This window comes from Colobus angolensis, unplaced genomic scaffold (assembly GCF_000951035.1).
Source record: "Colobus angolensis palliatus isolate OR3802 unplaced genomic scaffold, Cang.pa_1.0 Scaffold150, whole genome shotgun sequence".
NCBI lineage: Eukaryota > Metazoa > Chordata > Mammalia > Primates > Cercopithecidae > Colobus > Colobus angolensis.
Window position 1 is genome coordinate 5,470,244 of NW_012114600.1, and position 24,538 is coordinate 5,494,781.

The window sequence follows — 24,538 nt, forward strand, 5'->3', positions numbered from 1 at the left end:
ATTAAATAAATATTTAATTTAATTTAAAAATTAATTCTTTTTAAAAAGCATATAATTTTTAATCTCATAATTGTATATTTGTTAGACAATGAATAACACTGATTAAATGATTATGTTCTATTTTCCATAATCATACTTGCAGTGTTGAATCCCTATTAGGGTATTTATTTTCTCTCCTTCTAAAAAATGTATTACTGTATTTCTTAACCTTTTCCTGTTTATTAGAGAAAAACCAAAGAGTATAAATTAGACATGGTGGGAATCTTTTCTTTGTTTACTTTGCCCTTTTCAAATTTCTGTATGTTACTTTGTATTTTTTTGTCTGTTTGCTCCACCTACTGAAGGCAGGATGTGGCTTTTGTACAGCTTTTTATTAAGAATATTTAGCATGGTGTCTGACATAACGTAGCAACTTGATAGATAATTGCTAGCAAAGGAGAGTCAGATGAAGGTTTTAGAAACTAGGCCATTAATGAATTATTGAAAAATACTGGAAAAGAGAACACTTTGTGTGAAGTAGTTACAGTGTTTTTACATATTTGTAAGATGTATGTGATAGAAGACTTGTGTTAGTACATAGCTTATGAGAGCAGAATAATAACAATGTACATCTTGCCAAAGGACTTTTTAAAGTGAAGTAACTAATCTTTGGGAATTGATGAGTTCCCAGTTTTTTGTTGGATGCTCTTTAATTTTATATGTATGTATAGGACAGGCTGATAATGATAGTCCATTCATTTTCAAAGCATGCTTAATTTAAAAAATGAAACTAATTGATCTTAATGTAACATACATGTATTTGGTCATAGGTTCGCTAAATTTTGTAAAATTAGAACATTTTCTGTTTTAAATGTTATGAAACTAAATTATGCTTATAAATATTCAAAAAATTCATTGTAGAATAAAAAGACAGATTTCCTCTTGACATCTCTCTCCACACTTTCATGCCTCCACCCAGAGTGACACTATAAACTTGGCTGTGTGTTCTTTGGACCTTTTAAAAAGTGTATTTTGAGGCTGGATGCAGTGGCTCATGCATGTAATCCCAGCACTTTGGGAGGCCGAGGCAGGTGAATCACTTGAGGTCAGGAGTTCGAGACCAGCCTGGCTAATATGGTGAAACCCCATCTCTACTAAAAACACAAAAATTAGCCAGACATGGTGGCAGGTGCCTGTAATTCCAGCTACTCGGGAGCCTGAGACATGAGAATCACTTGAACCCAGAAAGTGGAGGTTGCAGTGAGCCGAGATTGTGCCACTGCGCTCCAGCCTGGGTGACAGAGTGAGACTCCATCTCCAAAAAAAAGAAAAAAAAAGTATTTTGAAACAAGCATATATGTGTATTAGCATTTAGATATAGGATTCTTTTATACATTTTCAGCTTGCTTTTTTCATTTAGTAAATATATAGTTGACTGACTTCTATGTCATTACACATAATCACATTTTTAATGTATGTATGATGTGGAGAATGGATGATTTTATTTTCTTTTTTTATGTGTACTTAGTATGGATATGTAGTTGTATGGCTGAAAATATATTTTAAATTTTGTATTTTCTTGAGTCTACTAATCTTTTTAAAAAAGATTTAAAAATCTTTTCTTATAATTTGTAGCCATTTCTTTTTCTTCTTTTGTGAATGGCTGCTTGCCCATATCCTTTGCCCACTTCTTGGTTTTCTCTTTGTTATTCACTTGAACTCCTTTTATATGTAATGCCTCTTTATTAAACTCATTTTTCATAGCTTTTCATTGGTAGTCTTGGATAGTCTAGGTTATATCATTAGCAGACAATACTAGCGTTATCTCTTCTTTTCCAAATAGTTTTCTAATAGGACTTTTTTCTTTAAGGTTTTTTTTCCCTTTTTATTTTTTTCCTAAGACTGCACTGGCCTCTTAATTTTGTCTTTCATTGATTTTCTTTGAATAGATACATTTCTTGTAGGATATATATTCAAATATATATATATTTGATTTATATTGATTTTTAAAATTTAAATATATATCTATATTTCTCTGTATATTTGAATAGATAGAATCACTTGAAGACTTTAACGTGGTGTTGTACAAGGGCTCCACCAGTTCTGCCTGTTGAAAGTGTTGCTGGTTTTTGTCCTTGTGTAATTGATATTTTTCTTTTCAGATCCTAAGAATGTTTCCTTAACAACTCAATGACTTATTTCTAAGAGTTATCTTTTCAAATTATTTCCTTAAGTAAAACTTGTTTTAGTCGTTTTCCAGATTAAAAACAATGCTGATTATAATTACTGTTTACTGTGTTCTAAGAAATTTCACACAAGGATAATACAATTGTAGCAGATCAATTTAAGTATGTGGATTTTTTTTTTTTTTTCACGAATTCTGGCCTTCTCTTTTTTGAAGGATAGATTGTTGATATCATCACTGAATTTACTATAAATTATACAGTAGCTTATAACAAATGTTTCTCAAACTGTGTCAAAGGATTAATTTTAAAAAAATTTTCAGTATGTTATGAACCAATACTTTTGTAAAAGATAGATTGCTAGAAAAATAAGTAGACATAGAACTATTCTATTAACTTGCTGTAAAAGTTTCTAAATCTTACTCTTAATTTCTGTACTTAATTACTTAATCTTACTGAGGACATAGAAAAATTTACATATTAGCACACTATGTGAACTGCACTATGAAGAATACTGGTTTTTACTCTGGATAGTTTAAAAGAGTCACATAGATCTAAAAGGCTCAGTATTCAATTCTACCCCTTCCAACACCAGGTTCTCACTGGACTCAGTTACTTGCTTCCTTAAATATTTAACTTTGGGTTTTCTTTTTTTTTTTTTTTTTGAGACGGAGTCTCGCTGTCACCCAGGCTGGAGTGCTGTGGCCGGATCTCAGCTCACTGCAAGCTCCGCCTCCCGGGTTCACGCCATTCTCCTGCCTCAGCCTCCCGAGTAGCTGGGACTACAGGCGCCCCCACGTCGCCCGGCTAGTTTTTTGTAGTTTTTAGTAGAGACGGGGTTTCACCGTGTTAGCCAGGATGGTCTCGATCTCCTGACCTTGTGATCCGCCCGTCTCGGCCTCCCAAAGTGCTGGGATTACAGGCTTGAGCCACCGCGCCCGGCCAACTTTGGGTTTTCAAATAACAAGTTTTGAGCATTAAAAAAAGCAAGCATTACATTCAGTATCTGAAAAAGCATTAAATTCAGTACCTTCTTTATTTTAAAAAAACAAAATACAAATGTGATGGATTATTGGTATAATATTTTTATCTTATTTCAAAAGGCAGCATTGTGCTTAATGGCTAAACAGTTAGGAGCTTTCCAGTTAAAATGAAGATAAGGATATCTGTTAATATTACCGTAACTTTTTTTTTTTTTTTTTGGAGACAGGGTCTCATTCTGTCACCCACGCTGGAGTGCAGTGGTGTGATCTTGGCTCACTGCAAACGTTCACCTCCTAGACTCGAGTGATCCTCCCACCTCAACCTTCCAAGTGGCTGGGACCACAGGCGTGTACCACCATGCGTGGCTAATACTTTGTACTTTTGGTACAGGGTTTCACCATATTGCCCAGGCTGGTCTCGAACTCCTGAACTCAAGTGATGTGTCTGCCTAGGCCTCCCAAAGTGCCGGGATTACAGGCGTGAGCCACTGTGCCTGGCACCGTAACTATTAAGTAATATTTAAATAGCGGTTCTCAGCATGGAGGAATAACAAGCTCCCATATTAGACAAGTGAAAGAAATACGTATAAAAAATTAGATAGGATGTAAAATTATTTGCGTGACATATTTATATCCCTGAAAAACTTCAACCTATTAAAACTACTATAAACATTAAGGATATGTAGTTAATTTGGCTGGGTTGAAAATTAAAATACAGAAATTGCTGCTTTTAAAAGGAGAGTCAAACCGTTTACTGTGCTGGCTGACTCCAGGGGTTCTTTCTTAAGTAACCTAGTATGGTCTCCTCCTGAAAACAGTGTTGATACGCCAATTAGTTGATATCCAAGAATAGGAAAATACTTTTGCTAGCAGGGTTGTAATTCTGATAGCAAAGCTTACAGTCATTAAAATGGGTTGGGTGGATCTGTCAGCTCTTCCATAGTATGAGAGGCATCAGGAGACCAGGGTCTCTTTCTTGGAGTGCAGTCGTAATATTGTCAAAGATGCCAGTCCTAGCTTGCCTACCTCTGGTACGGCGAGAGTTTATGGGACTGCATACATCTGCTAGACTGGACCCAGTTATTTTCCTTAGCAAATCTTCTTTTACTTTGTATGTCATTCATGGTGCCTCTTTACAGAATTCTTTGCTTGCATTTTCTAATGTACAAGTAGCAACCTTTTAGAAGATAAAATGGAATCCTCTCAAAAGAGATAGTATACATAGGAACAAACTTGAAAGAAATTGGCAGTATATATGTATATACACACACATATATATATATTTTAAATGTAATAAGATAAATTAACACTTAAATAAGTAGGAAGACATACTGTGTTTTTGGATAGGAAAATCCATCATAAAAAGGCCAGTTCTCTGTGAGAATTTTTTACTACAAGTAGACAAAAAGCTCATAAGTTTCTGCTGCTTTGTTCATCTTCCCCACTCCCTCTGCAGCCTTAATTTTTGTCAATCATACTGTTTTTTAGTGTTTAACTTTAGTTGTGTATGCATTTTTTAACTTGATTTATCAATTTCAGAATGATCTATTTGAACTGCCAATTATAAAAGTTAAGCAAATCAATCTGAGAATAATAGCCATCATGGTAAAAAAATAATAATAGCTAACACTGAATATTTACCATGTGTCAGGTGCTATTCCAAGCACTGTAAATTTATATATTAACAGTTTTAATCATCAACAACTCTGACGTAGGCACAGACATAGGTACCAAAACTATCTTCATTTTAAGATAAGGATACAGTTACTTTTGCTTTCTTTCCTGACTTACTAGTTTTATCACTGCCACATACAACTTCCTTTTGTTATCTTCTCTTTTACTGGACAGCCCTTCTCACATTTAGGGTTGGAAATGTCACTTGATATTGTGAGGAGTTTGCATTTCTCTTTGTGGCTTTGTAATGGTTACTATGGGTTACTGTAATATCTTTTGAATGTTTTTATCAACAGAATGATATGACAACTGTACGACTACAATGGGGAGATATACTTATGCCATTGCTTAAAAAATACAAACTGAACATCACATGGGGTGATCAAGATCTATTGAATATCATGTTTTTTCATAATCCAGGTAATTATTCCTTTTATTTGCATTAAAAAATCACAGATAATACTGAGTGAAAAAGGAAAACATGCACTTACCTGATTCTGTCTTATATTAATGATTATTGCTATTTATGTTTAAGACAGAGTAAAACTTCTTGAATTTTGCTTTAATTGGAAGAGATCTAAATGCCAAACATTTTTCATTCATTCTTACTTGTAAGAGCTGTATTTTTTAACTAAAAGTTTTGCATAATGTTACATTTGTGGAATTAGGGGTATTTGCTTCATTGTCTCGTCTTTTCTTTATGTAGAAAGCCTTTTTGTTTTTCCGTGTCATTGGAATTATCGACCAGATCATTGTATATATGGAAGCAATTGCCAAGAAGCAGAAGAAGAAGGAATCTTTATTCTTCATGGGAACAGAGGTGTTTACCATGACGATAAGCAACCAGCATTTAGAGCTGTTTATGAAGCACTAAGAAATGTAAGATTTGCCTTTTCTGTTTTTTTAACTTTGTGTTTGAAAATACTTTCAAGCTAATGGTTAGTTTACAAAAATAGTACAAAGAATTTTTATACACCCTCAGCCTCATCTGTTACTAACATTTTGCCTTATTTGCTTTGTCATTGATTCTCTCTACATTTTTTTTCTGAAAATAATGTAGTTTTTTCAGAAAACTTAAATTTGATTGTAAGTTGCGTACATTAAGTTCTTTTACCCCTAAAAGCTTCGGTTTTTTTTAAAACTAAGAATAAGGACATTCTCTTATTAACCACAGTACATATATCAAGCTAGAAAATTTAATACTGATGGAATACATTAATCTGCCATCTCTTTGATATAGTTTCTCAGTGTTTGTCTTACATGACATTGGCATATTTCGACAATAGAGCCTCTTCACCCCCTTTTTTTTTATTAGAATGTTCTTCATTTTGGCCTAATATTTCCTTACAATTAGGTTCAGGATATACATGTCTGCTCAGAATACTCTATAGATGGTGAGATGTCCTTCTCAGGCTCTCATAGTCATAGTCCCCTTTGTCTGCCCCTTGCTGGTGATGTTAATTTTGATCAGTCAGTCAAAATGTCATTAATTGTCTCCATAGTGTAGTTATTTTTCCTCTTATAAGCAGCCTATGGGGAGAACCTTTTAAAATCATGTAAATACTCTGCTTCTCATTAAAATTTTCCTACAAGATTTAACATCTGTTGTTGGTTCTTGCTCAAAACAATCTTCACTATGTTATTTGCAAATTGATGATTGTTCAATACTAGCACTCCTTCCACATACATCATTTGACACTTGGCATGCATCTGTAAGTAAGAGCTCTCCCTTTTGCACATATGTTGACGTTTATATAATCAGTATGAGCCCTTTGATACTTATTTTCTCCAGTGATTTATAATTCATTATTTCCTTGTGATTATGTTGATGCTAAAGTTGTTCCCGATATGGCCACTGGGAGCCCCATTGGCTACTTCTTGTGCCCCTTTGACATGTACTCATGACTTTTTTTTGAGTACCTCCTTTATTTTCTGTTCCAACAAAATATTCCAGGTTTATTTTATACTTTCCCTGCCCTACCCTTGAAATTAGTCATCTGTCAAAGGAGCTCTGCTTTTCTTTAGTAGGCTCTGGATGTTAGGCATGTTTATTGCTACCATGGTCTCATTGCTTCTGAGGTTTTTCAGTGGCAGAGCTAGGAAGTATAAGCATGCACACATGATGTTATGTGTTCACACCTGATTCTTTAACTCCAGGTCATTCTTCCAAGGCTCTTCCTTGCTTTCTTCTACTCTATATTTTATCTCCTTTCTTCCACAGTTAGAATCCTGTCTTCTATCAATAACACATTTTCTCATTTGCTTAATCCTACAATTATTTAAAATAATTTCAGAAATGTTCCATTCATACCATTGTCTCCACCCCCAAACCAACTTACTAAAAATGGCTTAGGATTTGTTTTCAGTCCTTCCTCTTCCTCTGCTCTGCTCCCAGACAAGGGTGTGTACTCAATACTGTATTCATAAGTTACTTGGATTGGTTCTTTTTTTCTGCTCTTTCAGTGTGATTATTTTATTCATCTGAAATACAGTTGGATTCATTTGTTTCCGTATGCTTTCAGTTTTAGTTTTTTTTCCACTATCTTTGTTGATATAATTGCATTTTTTGATGGGGGATATTAATATACTTCACAAAGTCAGAATTACATAAGAGTTTACTCACATGTAACCTGTTTTCTTAGCCCTTTCATCCTAACTGCCCCCTACCTCTATAGGGTACCAATTTCATTGTTTTCTGGTTTATCCTTCCTGTGTTTTTAATAAGATGAGCAGATGTGTGTATGTTTTGTAATTTCCATTTTTTTACACAAAAGGTAGTTTAGTGTATATCTCCCTTCATTCTTTGCTTTTTATACTTAAAATATTCTGGAGATATTTTTCTCTCTCTCTTTTTTTTTTAAAACAACTGTATGGTACTGTATTTTATGTATGTACCAGAGTTTATTCAACCGTTCTCTATGTTTGGACATTTTGGTAGTTTCCAGTAGCTTGAATTATAAATAATGCAGCAATGTACAGTTAGCTGTGTCATATATATATTTGTATTGTTGGAAGGTGAGTCTTCATGGTAAATTCCTCGAAGTGGGATTATTGGATTGAAATTATTACCTGTGTTCCTCCATAGGGATTGTTTGTATTCCTGCCAATGATTTATGAGACAGTCTGTTCCCCACATCCTCATCAACAGACTATAGTATCAAGCTTTTAAAATTTTGTCATTCTGATGGGTGAGAAATTGAATCTTAGTGTAGTATTAATTTGCATTTCTCTTTTGAGTGAAGTTTAATCTTTTTATATATTTATGAACTATTTTTATATCTTTCTGGGGGGTGAATTTTCTTTTAAATATTTCACCTATTCTTCTATAGGTTTTTAAAAAATAACTAATGAAACATAATTTATATGCCGCAAAGTTCACCCATTTCAAAAATATAATTCAGTTGTACAACCATCATTATTACCATGAGGGCGTTTGGGCTTTGTCGTCCTCTCCTTCCTTTAATTGTTAAAAGTTCTTTGTATGTTAGGAATAGTAGTACTTTTCCTGTGATACATATTGTGAATATTTTTCTACCAATTTGACTTATTGTATTTGATGCCATTCAGTTTGTATAATATTTTTCATGTAATAAGTTTATCAATTTTTTTTTTTTTTAATTAACAACTGGGTCTTGCTCTGTCACCCAGGCTGGAGTGCAGTGGCACAGTCATGACTCATTGTAACCTCTGCCCCCTGGACTCAAGCGATCCTCCCACCTCAGCCTCCTAAGTAGCTGGCACTACAGGCACGTTCCACCACTCTCAGCTAACTTAAGTATTTTTTATGGAGATGGGGGTGTTGCTGTGTTTCTCAGGCTGGTCTTGAATTACTGGGCTTAAGCAATCTGCCAACATCAGCCTCCATAGTGGCTGAGATTACAGGCATGTATCACCCAGGCTGGCGTGCAGTAGTGCGATCACAGCTTACTGCAGCCTCGACCTTCTGGGTTCAGTTGATTCTCTTACCTCACCCTCCCGAATATCTGGGACTATAGGTGCATGTCACAGGCTTGGCTAATTTTTGTATTTTTTGTAGAGATGAGGTTTTGCCATGTTGCTCAGGCTTGTCTTGAATTCCTGGGCTCAAGCAGTCCTTCTACCTTGGCCTCCCAAAGTGCTGGGTTTGCTGGGATAACTCACCACACCTAGCCTAACACCTTTTTTGTTTGTTTGTTTGTTTTGTTTAAAGTCGTTATCTGAAAGCTTTTTCCAATCTACACTTGGGTTACAGAACAGGTTATAGAATAATTCCTCCATATGCTGTTTCATTTATTACATTCAGACCTTTGCTCTGTTTGGAATTTACTCTTTTGTATTGGGTTAGGAATGGATATTATTTGACTTTTTTCTAAATGGCTATCCTTTTGTCTCAACACCATTTACTTAAAAAATCTATCTTTGGCTGGGTGCACTGGCTCATATCTGTAATCCTAGCACTTTGGGAGGCCAAGGTGGGCAAGCTCAGGAATTCAAGACCAGCTCAGGCAACTCCTTCAGCCCAGCAGTTTGAGACCAGCCTGGGCAACATAGTGAGACTTTGTCTCTAAAAAACAAAATAAAATAAAAGGCTGTCTTTAACCAAAAGATTTGAGATACTGACATTATCATAAATTCCATTTGTAATTTCTGACTTTTCTGTTTTGCTCCATTGGTCCGTTTATTTGTACACTAATAACACACTATTTTAATTATAAAGGCGCTTTGCTATGTTTTAATATCTGATGGGGCTACTCCCTCTTTATAGCCTGTTTTTTTCAGTGTTTTCTTAGCTATTGTATATTTATTTTAACATAAGTATCAACTCCATGAAAAAATTAAGTCTTGTTGGTATTTTTAGGCTGGGCACAGTGGCTCACGCCTGTAAACCCAGCACTTTGGGAGGCTGAGGCGGGCGTATCACCTGAGGTCAGGAGTTGGAGACCGCCAAAGTGGTGAAACCCCATCTCTACTAAAAATACAAAAATTAGCCGGGCGTCATGGCACATGCCTGTAATCCTAGCTACTCGGGAGGCTGAGGCAGGAGAATCGCTTGAATCTGGCAGGTGGAGGTTTCAGTGAGCTGAGATCGCTCCATTGCACTATAGCCTAGACAAGAAGAGCGAAACTTTGTCTCAAAAGAAAAAAAAAATTTGATATTTTTATTGGGAGTGTATTAGCTTCATATATTAACTCAGGGATTGCTAACGTTTTGATGGTATTGAGACATCCCAACCAAGAACAAGGGCTGTCTTTACATTTGTCTTTTAGGAATGTTTTATAGCAAGCCTGTCCAGCCTGTGGCCAGTGGTCCGCATGCAGCCCAGGACGACTTTGAATGTGGCCCAACACAAGTTCGTGAAGTTTCTTAAAACATTATGACATTTATTTTGTGATTTTTTTTTTCTTAGCTCATTATTGTTAGCATTAGTGTATTTTATGTGTAGTCCAAGACAATTCTTCCATTGTGGCCTAGGGAAGCCAAAAGATCGGACACCCCTGTTTTACAGTTTTTTTCCTGTAGGTTTTCAATATAACTTAAGTTTATGCTTAAGTATTGTCTTTCTGTTGCTTTTGTAAATAAGGTTTTGTCTTTTAAGCATTTGCTTTAAAAGTTTGGAAAGAAATTATACCGCTCCTCTTTCCCCCATCCCCTAATTGTCTGTTTTCTCTTTTCTTCATGTTCTCATTAGCTTCCTTCTATGTAATTAGGGTGGATTGATGGGGGACATGATTAATACTTCATATACCTCTAGATGGATGCATGAACCAGATCTCTGTGAATGTTAAGGACCAAGACTTGGGGCAAATTCAGGGGAGATTTGGATGTATGCTGTTACTTAACAAGTTGTATCACTATCTATGTTAGCTGTTTCACTGCTACTAAGGAAGAAGTATTAATACATGTGATCACGCAACTCTTATTTAGATATGCTATCTGTTCTGCTAGACTGTTTAATCTTACATGGGTGGAAACAAAGCAAATAATAGGAGTACTACTTTGGTTTAAATGTGGGGGTCAGGAGAAAAGCCGATGACCCCTATTTACTAGGTTCTCATTATTTGATAGTGTGAAATCCTCTGGTCTGTATAGCCTCATTGATAGCAGTGAGAATAAAAACACATAACTACAATCCATGGTGACAGAGATTGTTCTAGAACTGTGAAACAGAGTGTCTCAGTTTTGCCTTGAAGGGCCAGGGAATGCCTTCTTGAAGAGGAGGCTTTTGAAGTGGGCCCTGAAGAATAAGTAAGAGTTTACCAGGTGGGTGGAGGCAGTCTGGGCTGAGAACTGCCTGAGAAAAAGGTTCAGAGGCTGTGAAAAGATCCACGGAGAGGTCAGGCATCCATCTGTTCAGTGTGACTGGAGTGATGGATAAGTCAGCAGGGGCCGAAATGAAGTGGATGTGGAGATGATATACTATGTTAAGGTGATGATCTGCCATGAAAAGGAATTGAAGTTTTCTCCCAGAAATCTGTTACTTAAACTTGATGGTAGACAAAATGCTAGCAGCATTGTGGGCTACAGTTTTAGTGTATTATTAGCTAAGTTTCTCCTATAAACTTGACAGATGCAGCTTCTAAACCATCAGTTTGTCATGGTATGAGTATACTCACTGATGAATTACAAAATTTAGTGTTGATGTTCATTTTAATGTAGCAGGCCTCGTATACCTTCAGAAATTAATACTGTATTTTAATAATGTTTTATTATGGGTTGTCAGAAGGTGATAAAAATGAAGAAAAGTGCTTGTGGGGTTCTGAGACTTTGCAGGATAGAAGAGAAATGCATTCCTATAAAAATGAGATTCCTTTGTTTCCTTTGAGTATTAAAAAAATCTACTATTCGAGAATTAAATTTCCCAAGTTTTATTTGATCTTTTCTCTGGTTTATAAGTGTGTACCTTTAAAAATCCGAGTAATAGTTTTAAGTTGATTAATTACATTTGATTTTTTAAAAAGAAATCTTATTTTTAAAAGGATTTCAGATGATTGATTATCTTTTGTGTTTGTTTTGGGTCTGTGTTAACTACAGCTTACATCTATTCATTTTTCAACTTAATGAAGTTAATCAGTCTTTTATGGTGCTCCTGCTTAGTGTTTTTATATTTCCTTATCTATAATTCAGTGAGAAGTATAATTTTTAAAAGAATTGTGTTCAGACAAGGATGTTTATGCAAGTTTCAGACAGAGGCTTAGTCATAGCCATGGAATGCAGTGAACAGTATGAATTATAAAGGATGTGAACCATCTTTAAAGTGTGAATTCATGGCTATGTCTACCAGCAGATCTGTTTTTACAGTCCATGCATATTTGTTAAATATTAGTTGTTGAGTGAATAAAAATATTGTTTAAAAATTGCAAATTCAAAATCAGAACAAAACATTTTATGGCTCTATAAGGTATTTTCTGCATCATGCATTTCATTCTGAATTATATTTCTTGATGTTTTGTGTTAACTTTGATTTACTTTACACCTTGTGTATATTTGCATAACTATCTCTGAAAAGCAGTCTTGAATGTTTTCCTTCCTGTAGTGCTGGCTTGCATATAGTTAACAGGATTTGTTGGATTGAACTGCCATTCTCCTATGTTTTCCAAAGATGTGCTATTCTTTGAAAATACCTCAAATTGTCTAATTATGGTCATCACAGCCTCACTATTTCCTGTTCTTCAACTGACAGTATAAAGCACGAGCTTCCTAAAAATTAATGTACTGGGTCCTGTGCCAATGAAAAGAGGGAATGATTAACTGTACATGGAAAGGCTTCTCAGAGGAGCTGACATTTGTACTAAGTTGTAAGGATGATGAGTACTAGGCAGAGAAGAAAAGGTAAGGACAAGTCAGGCATATAGTATGAAAAAAGGTCTGGAGTCAGGTAAGGGCATGAGTGGCCTCTGGGAAAGGGACACCTGGATATAGGTTATGTACTGCACAAATATGCAGGCACTGCAGATTACGTAAATAGCAGAATGCAGTGTCTTTAGACTATATTTATATAGGTGGAAATTTTGGAAATTTGTCTTCTTTAAAGGTCAAATTGCTTTTGTCATATGGGCAGAAAGAGGTCTAATGAGACACTGTTTTTATTTAAGAAAATATTCATCAAAGGGCTTTTTTTTTTCCCCAGTGAAGAAGAAAATATTTTTTAACCACAAACACTGGGATTTAAATCACATGAAAACAAAGAAACTGAATCTCAAGTACTCCATACTCCTGGGAATCAATAGTCTTCCTCTATTCTTAAATGCTTTCATGGTGTTTTCATTTTATTATATAGTAAAAATAATGATCACAGTAGTTTGGGCTTCCCATAATTTTCCGCCACTCAACCAGTTGTTCAAGTGTTTTTTTGTACACATTGAACTATTTCTTGACATTATCACTTGATGAAGTTTACCTTCTTCAGCCTGGCTACACTTTTAACCTCAAACAAATTTGTTTATCTATTTACAGTACAGCAGTTTCCCCAGATTTCCACCATTCACTGAGCTTCATCCTTCAACAGGATTTTTGAACTGAGTTGGCATGGTGTTGTTTGCTTAATGTTTGGATAAGTAGTGCTGTCTGGTGGTTAATTAAGTGCATGGACTTTTGGAGCTAGACTGCTGGGACAGAATCCTGACTTAACCACTTACTGGATTTATAACTGTGAGAAAATCCTCTCTCCTTGCCTTAGTTGTTTCATTGTCAGATGGAGATAATATTACCTATATTATAAAGTTATTGTGAGGCTTAAATGTGTTAATACATATACAACTCTTAGAATGGTGCGTGGCGTGTAGGTAGCAAGCACTCTATGTGCTATTGTTATTTTCATGACATTGTTCCTGGCTAAGTTTCCCTGCCTCTTTTTAAAAATTTTATCTTCAAAACAATTTTAGACGTTTATATGGAGTATGTGTGATTGATTTTTAAAAATCACTCCAAGGGTGATGGTTTTATGCAGTTAATGCTTACGATTTTTCTTGCTCAAAAGATGTCAGAGTTTAGGATCTCTTTGCATCTCTACAGTGACGAAACCCATGTTTTAAACAAACATCCAAGTTCATCCTCTTCTCCATAGATTGACTGCAGCGTCCTGCAGACTCACTAGTTGTGCTTGGGGTGATGCTTTCACTTCCTCTCCCTCAGCGTGCTAGTGACCCTTAGGGATAACCTGGGAGATTTCTGATTCTGAATCCTTTGTGATTTTGCATTTTTCACCAACTTCAACTTCCATGTAAAATGTTCTACTTTTAAGCCCCATCCATCTTTCTACCTAGTTGAAAATACTAAATCACAAAATACCTGGTTGAAAATACAAAGATTACACATTATTTCCACTTTACTACCACAGCCTTTTCCAAAATATATTTCTTGATACTAGTATATTTTATAGTAAGAGAAGGACTCTAGCCAAAAATATATCTTGGGACAAGCAGACAAATAACACTAAACAGATTTATTTTCTGTTTTACTTTTTAGACTTTTGCATGTGCCAGTCTGAATCCCCATGAGGAGTACCTAATATTTAGCAGTTTTCAAATGTGTTTGTTGGGATCTTTCTGTGCAGTTAGGGTTCTGTGGGAAATGCCAAACTGTGTTATCATCTTGCATTCCTCCTGCCATATGCCTCTACTTCATTTCCTTCAATTCCAGCCTCAGCAGTATTATTACCAGAGTGGTTTTTAAAAGGTGGGACGTGGGTGTGGTTTGTGGTCAAGCTCTTCCTTTAGGCAGTCCAGCTTTTATTAGTTTCGCCCAGATACTTGTAGAGCTTTTGGTTGTCTTCTTAACCAGTATTTCAGAGTCTTCTCTGCCTTTGTGCACGTTCTCCAGGATTCCCCCGGAGATTTACCATGGCTGTCTTTCTTTAATGGGAGATAATAGTTCTGTTTAATTTATTGAGAATATTTGTTAAACATCTAATTTCTGTGAGACGTTAAATGGAGATCGTTCATAGTAAACTGATTGAAGAAGTTTGGAAAATAATTGAATTTATATACGTACCTTTGCCTTTCAAATTTTTTATTTTTTAAAATTTTCTTTCTCTAGTGCTCTTTTGAAGATGACAACATCCGTTCCTTATTAAAACCTTTAGAACTGGAACTACAAAAAACAGTGCATACATACTGTGGAAAAATTTACAAAATATTTATCAAACAACTAGCAAAAAGTGTAAGAGATCGTTATGCCAGATCACCAAAGGAAAAATGATTCTTGGTGACTGCTAAATCAAATGAATGAAAACAACAAAGAATCAGAGGATAAGTGTGAAGGAATCGTCTTGGATGAAGTATTCAGGAAGGAATTATTCATCTCCAGAATAATTTTTTTTCCCTAAAGAAGTTAAATGAGCAGTATTTTCAGGTAATGAAGAATAAGTTAAAATCTTGGGCCTCAACAATGAAATATTTTTTATCTCTGATGTTTTGTAATGTAACTATCATTCCAGTATTGATGAAAATATTATTGAATGGTTTTAACCTGCAGACTTATGTTGACTTATACTCGCAAGAGTGGTAGGGGTGTGTAGATGGAGAAAATGTACCTCAAACAGTGCAAACACTCAGACTGTGAGTAGAGCAATAATTTTATGTCAGCACTAACCTCACTTTAAATGTATGAGAACAAAGTTTGTTTACAGGAGCAGAAACAGTTCTGTTTCTAAAGAAATGTGATGTAACTGATGTAACCATTGACAATCTATGTGTGCCTTTATACATTTCATCTCTGTTTTAAAATATTTTTATGACAATCATGTTTAAAATTATTTTTAGATTATAAGTAAGCTGCATGTTACACATTGAACTGTGTAAGGTAGAGGAAAAATACTGAAAACTTTGGGGTTTTAATCTGTGTGTGCATTTGTGTGAGAGAGCGAGTGAGCAAGAAATGTAATGTTTCATTTTGTATGCATTAAACTGTCTTGCCAAAACTCAGATTTAAGATTGTTAAATAGATATTTGGGGATTTTTTTTATCACTTTAAATGAAAAATGTCAGCTTTACTGGGCATTCTGGAAGCAAAATGTATTATGCTGATGATAAAGTGAGAACCTTAAGAGTATACTTAATATGATGGTGGAAAATGTGATGGACCAAAATACATAAGCTATATACTTTCTGTGAGTAGTAATTTTAGTTACAATGGAGTAGAAAAATGTGGTCCATTTAAACTTGTCTTCTACCTCATAATGGCCTTGCAAGATACTTTTGAAGAAGCAAATATCTAGAGCCTTACTTTAAGTAAGTTAAACAACTTAAGTGGATGATTTGGATTAAGATTGTTATATCCACCTATAGAAAATGTGGTTTTAATTGGGTTGATGTGCATATCTTCCTTTTTTGAGTATCACTTAAGACAGTTAATTTTTTAAAAATCTTGAGAAAAATATTGTTTCTTTGGCATTCTTGACCTGTTATCTAATATAAATATAGATTCTGAATACTTAGCATATACTATGCTGGGGCACATATCTTATTTTACCAACAGCATGATTATCATGGTTATCTTCTTTTTCTCTCTGATATTTTAATGCTCAAGTAGAAAATGGAAAATCATGAAGGAAAAATATCACTAGTGAAAATCATGGCAATTAGTTTTGTGAAGACATAGTGACCTCTGTGGAGACATGGAATATGCAGAAAGAGATGGTTAGTACAGTTGTTCTGTCGTCTGCAGTTCAGTCAGGGACAAATTGAGAGAGGAAAGTTTAAGCAAGGTGCATTAGAAGTTGATAACCAGCCCAGCATTCTTAGAACAGATGGGTTTAGAGAACACAAGTTGTAGTTCCTTGGCAGAATGCCGTGCTGGATATAAGAAACTGTGAAATGGAGTGTACTGAGTAGAAAATGAGAATACTAAAAATGGGAAGTTTGGAGGGTATGTATTAGATCATTTCTAATAGTCCTCAAATAATGATCATTGCCTGCCTGACTATATGAGATTCTTGTTGGGAGCTTAAGAGTAGATTCCTGAGCTAGGCCTTTGGAGACTGTGGCATGCTGTGTCTAGGATGGAGTCTGTAAAAAAGCTTCTAATGAAGAGATTTAAAAATTATACAAAACTAGAATAGTGCATTGATACTCAACATCCAGATCTGACACTTACCACTATCTTACCATGTTTGCGTCATCATTTTTTTCTTTGCTTAAGTATCTTAAAATCCCAGACATTGTGTTTTTTCACTGCTGTGAACACTTTAAGTAGACACCATGATGTCACACCTAACAAAAGCAGCAGCAGTCCTTTGGCTTCATCTCATAGCCAGATTTCCCTGATTATCTCAAATATGCCATCTTCTAGTTGGTTTGTTAGAATCAGGGTACAGAATATAAGTCACATGATGATTTTGTTTTTAACAGTCACCTCAGACGACTTTGATGTTAGCTACTTTGGGAACCACTGGAAATTATTTTGCCAACTTGAAGTTAGGATACCACAATTCTTGGCGCAGTTGGTAGATTATAAATGTGATTTTGAAATATTAGAGGAAGCATTTGGGGTTAATGACAAGATATGAATTTGTATTAGTAAGTTTGATAAGGTTTAATTTCCTCAGTGAACGGAGAATCTCAGCCCCATCGGCTCTAATTGATTGGGAGTTGTATAGAGCGTGGTCACAGTTTAATCTAACTGGACTGTATGCTGTGGTCTCACTCATGGTGTGGATTATTTACACTGTCACACACTCTACATGGTGGATCAGTTGGAAGGTTCTTCATCTGGTTTATTTAGACCTGACCTAATTGATCGTTTTACCATAAATGGAATTAATAGTGAAAGCTCTCTTTTAGGTACTGTTTCTACCTAAAATTAAAGGTATCAAAAAATATGTATAATAATTTTTAAATGAATTTTCTGAATTTATCTTTAGACAAGGTAATTCTTCTTTTGAATTCTAAAGAAATGCAGTTCTTGGAGTTGATGAGAGGTTGAATTATAGATGGACAACTTAGAGAATGTATTCCATTTTCATATAAATGGTCTTTCATAAAACATAGTATATCTATGCAGTTCATATAAATTACATGATTTATTATTTGAGTCTATGTATTCTGACCTCAGAACTCTCTCTGGGCTACAGTATTACCAAAGTGGGATGCCTTTAAAATGCAGTCAAACTTCATTTGTATGAAGTAGAAAAGAACTTGGGAAACCTTTAAAAATATATATTGTGATTTACGCTTTAAGAAAGTGCATACTTTTTTCTAATGAAGAGTAGTTCATAATATGTAAGGGTTTTAAGGCCCTGAAATAATAATAGTGCTTACTCATTGCTCTCTCATCTTGCCTCCAGTCAGATGTTATTGGTATAGTGAAAAGAAGACCAGATTGTGAACTAGATCTGGATTCTCTTCTTAGTTACTCAGGCATGTTATTTAACCTTCTCTGTGCCTTAGGTTTTAAAGTACAATCAGTGTACCCTTCAAACCTCACAAGATGAGACTCAGAAGAGATAATGGATTTGGAAGCATTCTGTGTGGCTTATGTTATGCCACACCAGTGTTACTTTTGAAGTTCTGTTTTGTTCTGTTGCTTTCTGTACAGAGCGTTCAGTTTACTCAGGCTGAATGTTTTCTGACATATATCTCCAGTATGAATTTGTTTATTTTATGTAAGGAAGAGTTTTTCAGGAAGAGAAAGTAGAGAAGAAAAGAATGATGTAACTAAATCAAAAAAGAAGGAAAAGAGAGGAAGTGAGAAGAGGAAAGAGGAAAGAGAAAGGAGTAAGAATGGGAATGGCAAAGGGCAGAGGAAGAGAAAAGATGGAATGAGTGTATGGAAAATTGAGAAGTAGAGATGGAGAGAAATGGTGTGGAAACATTTACTTATTGAGTTGTAGCCCTCATGCTACATCTTTTTGCTTGCCTAGGCTCTCTGGGGTCAGGAAAGGTTCTGACTTCCATGGAATGGGGCAGCAGGGCCTGCTGTGTTTGGTTTGTTAATACTAGAGTTGTCTCCCAATCACCCGACTTACTGATCATTTAGTCCCAATTCAACATTTTGTGTGTGTGTGTGGTTTTTTTTTATTTTTAAATTTTTATTATTTTTATTTTTTATTTTTTACTGGATCCCAGTTTGTGAGCTAGGACCTGTGGAAATACAAGTATCTTCCTTTTTAGCTTTATCGTTTTAGCTATCCCAAGTGTTAGACTGCAAGACTAACTACATATTCTCCAGTGGAGGTTGGAAGTGGAGGGGACTGCTTCATTAGGTCTGAAGGTGGCCCAGGAATGTGTTGTAGCAGTTTTCCCAGATGATACTGATGAGAGGCCAGGTTTGGGAATCACTGCCCAACCTTGGATGGGAAATTAAACAATAAATTACACCTATTTATTCCTCAGTCAGGATACTTTCAGTTGAACCATTCTGAGTAGATATAAGAGGACAAAAGACAGCAGAAATACCTTAAAAGATATTATTTGTTGTCTTATTTTTCACATATTTGTATTAATAAATACCTTAGTAGTAATCAGAACCTGTTTGAGATGTTTTTAGGAAGGCCACTGATTTGTTTTTTAAAATAATTTTTTTGGTTCCTTAGAGTAGAGAAGAAAAGTAGGGGTGCAGTATGTCAGGTGTGGGGCCAGTTATCCATTTATTAAATGCAACTTCAAATGTCTTAAAACAATAATTGCCTTACTGCATTTTAATATTTAATAAAGTAGATTAAATAAAGATTTGTATTATAATAGTTATTCTTTTATACAATGCCAAAGCAACCCTTTTTTGCCTATTAAAGTCTGGCTAAACTGTTCTGATGTTGTTGTTTCTTAATTCATTAAACATGAAACTAGGTTTTACAAAATTATATAAACTTAAGACAGAAATCTAAAAATGGTACAAGAAAATTATTTTTTTAAAAAACAATATGTTATTCAAATATTCAGCAATTAAAGACTAATGAGAAAAACAGAATAGCATATTGGATGTAACAGTTTAAAATGGATTGCATATCAATGTCAGACTTTTAAATAGAAAATATTTATTATCACCTCATTTCTACCAGTAATTTCAAAATTTCAAATGTTTAATGGGACTTTGAAAAGATAAGAAAAAATAGAAATGAAAATTTCTCTCACCATTAATACTGTGAATACCATTTGGAAGGTCCCTGGTCCAACATTTAAATATCAAACTTAAGAACTGATTTGGAGCCTTTGATTATATTTAGTTTATATACAAGATCTGAATATTTACACACATAGCACACTATAGCAACCTCTTGTAAAAAATCGTGAAGATAATGCAGCAGTATATTCTATTAAAAAGTAAACTGGCTGGGTGTGGTGGCTCATGCGTGTAATCCCAGCACTTTGGGAGGCCGAGGAGGGAGGATTGCTTGAGCCCAGGAGTTTGAGACCAGCCTAGGTGACAAAGTGAGACCCCATCTCTACAAAAAAATTAAAAAATTAAAAAATTATCCAGGTGTGGTGGCGTGTGCCTGCAGTCCTAGCTACACATTAAGTTGAGGCAGGAGGATTGCTTGAGTGCTGCAAGAGTTTGAGGCTGCATGAGCCAAGATTGCACTGTTGCACTCCAGCCTGGGTGACAGAGTGAGACCCTGTCTCAAAAAATAAAGGAAATTGGCTTTGAAAAATAGCCATTTTCAACCTTTTTATAAAACCTCTTCAGGGAATATTGGAATATTATTTTGTCAGGCAAAAATAATCCAGGGCTTGAACATTGCTGTAGAATATGTTATCTGTTCAAAACTTAGCAGCGCACACATGCATCACATGCATTGTCATCAGTATTTGAGAGCTCTACCAATGGTTTTTGATGGATGCTGTAACAGAAGGCCTATGAAGAGGATGGTGGTTTGCACCTACTCCTCAAGTCAGAAACTGGAAAAGGTTGCAGGTATTTCAATTTTCCCAATCATTTTGCATAAATGTATTAATATTTTGAGTAGTAATAGTTCTAAAGCTGCAGGAAGGCATCATTGTATACTGTGATTTGTAGAGAATACTACTCTTACACTGCTCTTTATCTTAAAATGTTTTGATATACTGTGAACATTTTCCTCTAAGTATTTGGTGTATTTTGACAGTTATTAAAGGAGAATGTAAAACTAAGAATAATGGAAAGTTGCTTCATCCTGCCTTAGAGGAGTTTTCAGTTCATCCTCTTCTTGAGAAACTGTGTTGCTGTTACTAAATAAACATTTTATTTCCTTAAATTATGTGTCTGGATTATTTTAGCAATCAAAAACAATTGTAGAATCTTTGGGATTGAGGTGCTTGAGAACCAGGAGTCTAGGTGGAGGGCGGTTCCTGGATTGGCTAATTCAGCAGCTGAACAGTGTCATCAAGAGCCTTAGTACCTTCTGCCTTTCATTGCCATTCTCACCAAGTGAGTCTGATGTCTCCCCTTACGGCTCCAGAGTGACCACAAAGGTTCCAGGTGGTGGATGATAAGAGGCCGAAATATACATATATATATATGTTTTTTTTTTTTTTGTAAGAGGAACGTTTCTCCAGCCCCCATTCACTTGCTCTCGTGGCCACAGCAATGTGCATTATCTCCAAAGCAATCACTTTTCAAAGGGCATAAAGCTCCTATGATTGGCTCAGACCATGAAGATTTGCCCTTGAAATTAAAAATGACCTCCCCTTGATGAATAGCTGCTCAGACAAAGGGGAACAACTTCCAGGTTCTGGATGAAGTTGGTGGGGTAGGAGTTTGTAGGGAGTTTGGAACATAGCTGTTTGGTGGGCAACAGACCATGTGTTGTTTTACTGACCCAAGTATTTCCTATAATTTTCAGGCGGATCAAATTTCACATCTAGAGAAGAGCACCCTTTTCCATCGCAGAAACTAGTTTTGCTTTTAAAAGTCTCCGTAGGCTGGGCATGGTGGCTCATGCCTGTAATCCCAGCACTCTGGGAGGCTGAGGCGGGCGGATCTCAAGTCAGGAGATCAAGACTATCCTGGCCAACATGTTGAAATCCCATGTCTACTGAAGTACAGATTAGCCAGGTGTGGTGGCATGTGCCTGCAGTCCCAGCTACTCGGGAGGCTGAGGCAGGGGAATAGCTTGAACCTGGAAGGCAGAGGTTGCCGTGAGCCGAGATCACGCCACTGCACTGCAGCGTGGCGACAGAGCAAGACTCTGCCTCAAAAAAAAAAGTAGTTGTAAGGCCAGGCAAGGTGGCTCACACCTGTAATTCCAGGACTTTGAGAGGTTTGAGGTGGGAGGATCGCTTGAGCCCTGGAGTTCGAGACCAGCCTGGGCATCATAGTGAGACCTCCCCTGTCTACAAAAAATATAAAAATTAGCCCGGTGTGGGTGGTGGCACACGCCCATAGTCCCAGCTACTTGGGAGGCTGAGGCCAGAGAATTGCTTGAACCCAGGAGGCGGAGGTTGCAGTGAGCCGAGATCATGCCACTGCACTCCAGCCTGGGCTACAGAGTCAGACCTTGTCTCAAGATGAGAATCATATGTACTAAAGAAAATTTAATAGAAAATAAGTCTCTGTAATGTTATAATCGATCAGTTTTCAGTTTTGTATATTTTAATTTTTATACTTTTTTTGTCGCAATCATAAAAGGTTTCAAAAGACTGGAGGTGATGATGGCTTCTGAGGAGAGTTTAAAAGTCCCTTTAAATTTGTGATGAAAATGTATTTGCAATCTTTGTCATGTTTTTAAAATTCTTTTTGTAAATTAAAAGTCCCAATGGAAATAATAAAAAAATACAGAAGAGTTAGAAGTATATTATGTGAAATATGAAGGAACTTCCTCACCATCTACAACTAAAAAACATTTGGTATCTTCCCAGTCTTGTGCTATGTACGTGTACATACAGGAACACACAAATGTGGCTGTAAAATAGTTTCTGCTTTATGCACTGTTGTATAATTTGCCTTTTTTCACATCATCTGTGACATCTTAATACATTAGATCCACCTCACTCTTCTTCATAGCTGTGATTATTGTATAGTAGTGTCCTTAAATAGAGATTACTACACAGATTTCTGAAGTACAAAAGTATAAGTAAATGAGTTTTAACTTGATAGGGGAAGTAGAAACGAACCAGTTTCTCATTTTTTGCTTAAATGTGATTTAACTTAAGGAACATCAGAGTGAAACTGTAGTGTAAATATCAAAATAAATGTTAAATTTTTTAAAATTAAAAGTGAAATTTTCTACAGTTTGATACGTACCAATAGGTTGGTGCAAAAGTTATTTTTTTATTTTGCCATTTTAATGTTTAATGGCAAAAACCGCAGTTATTTTTGCACCTAGTGATTTGTTTTTCTAAGACCAGCCGAGCGGGCACAAAAGACCCAGCGGGTAGGCAAGTGTAGGAGCAAAACTGCAAGTTTATTTTGGTCACCTAAGGTGTGGGGAAGAGGTCTGTCCGCCTCCGGCAAAGAAGGCCGGCAGAGTCCCCCGGTGGGGCTCTCGGACAGAGTTCCAGCAGTCCTGACATCCCGACAGGAGTGAGAGACTCAGGAAGGCCGCGTGGCTCACTGGCGGAGAGCGGCTTTTCTAGGAGTGGGAGGGCAATAGGTGGGGCACGGGCGTGTCGGGGGGCGTTCCGCAGGTGCGACCAGGTAAATCTCGTCTCTTTGGATTGATGTCACCTGGTGCATGCCCGGTTGGTCTGCACCCTCCCTGGGTGCTGGCTGCATTTTCCCGCACGGGAAAAGCTGGTGAAGAAGAACCCGGAAGTGCGCCATCCTGCCTCCGTTGGTCCAAACAGTCCAACCTTTTATTGATAATAGTGATAAGGGGCGCCGTGGTCTGTCTGGCTACTTCCTGCTGTTAAGGGGCTACTTCCTGCTGTTAAGGGGCGTCGTTAAGGTCGGGGCCTATGGTTGGTATTTGGACGTACGGATGAAGAATAAAATAAGGCACAGTATTAGTATAGGAATGAGTAATGGAAGCATTTGTTGGAATATGGGCAAAACCCAGAAGGATGGTCCTGGCAAGGCTGAGGAGTATGAGATAGTTAAGAAAATTTAGTAAGTTTGAGGCGAGTGGGGGAAAGCCAAACTGATTTCCACTGATTGCTTTCGGTAGGGGCCCTTTTAGCTGGGAATGAGGAACGAGTGCGCAAAGTAGTTGTTGGCCAGGCAGCAATTAAGGAGTGGAGTTTTTGTGGAGTGGATGGCTTTCCGCTTACTCCTACTACAGAGATATTGGATGGAAGGCTGGGTCCAGAGAAGGACGGCAAAACAGAATAGGTAGCCTTGCTGTCGATTAAAAAATTAATTGTCTTACCCGCTACCAGGAGAGTTACCGCGGCTCGGCGAGGGTGATGGGGGGTCCCTGAGTCTCGGCACCTTCAGTTGTCGTCGTCCAGATGTAGGAGCTGGAAGGAGCTCCTAAGATCCCGGGAAAGGGGGTCACGTGGAGACGCAGCACCTGTTCTCAGGGTGGGGCAATCAGACTTCCAGTGGGCAGGGGGTTGCTGGTGGACGAGGGTTAGGACATTCACTGGCCCAATGTCCTGATGCCTTGCACTTATAGCAAGGCTGCGTTGGGGCTCGGGGACCTTGCGGACACCTGTTGGCATAGTGTCCTGCCTTGCCGCACTTATAGCAGGCAGGCTCCTTTTGTGGCCTTGGAGTCTGCGGAGTATGTGCTCTCTGGCCTGGGGTTACGACTGGGCTGTAAAGCCACTGCTAGGAGCTGTGCCTCAGCCGTCTCCTCTCTGGAGTTATAGACCTTAAAGGCTGATTTAACTAGGTCTTGTATTGGTGTCTGAGGACCATCCTCTACCTTTTGAAGTTTTTTACGA

General features: G+C 36.7%; 1 protein-coding gene across 1 annotated transcript in view; it reads left to right on the forward strand.

Annotated features, from left to right (window-relative positions):
- The window catches only part of GXYLT1 (glucoside xylosyltransferase 1), a 52,616-nt gene extending 34,152 nt beyond the window's left edge, over positions 1 to 18,464 (forward strand). Inside the window, exons 5-7 of the mRNA XM_011936113.1 lie at positions 5,116 to 5,239; positions 5,526 to 5,698; positions 14,835 to 18,464. Coding sequence (XP_011791503.1) covers positions 5,116 to 5,239; positions 5,526 to 5,698; positions 14,835 to 14,996 — 459 coding nt within the window. The 3' untranslated portion in view covers positions 14,997 to 18,464. The remainder of the gene's footprint in view (positions 1 to 5,115; positions 5,240 to 5,525; positions 5,699 to 14,834) is intronic.
- The last annotated feature ends 6,074 nt before the right edge of the window (positions 18,465 to 24,538 follow it).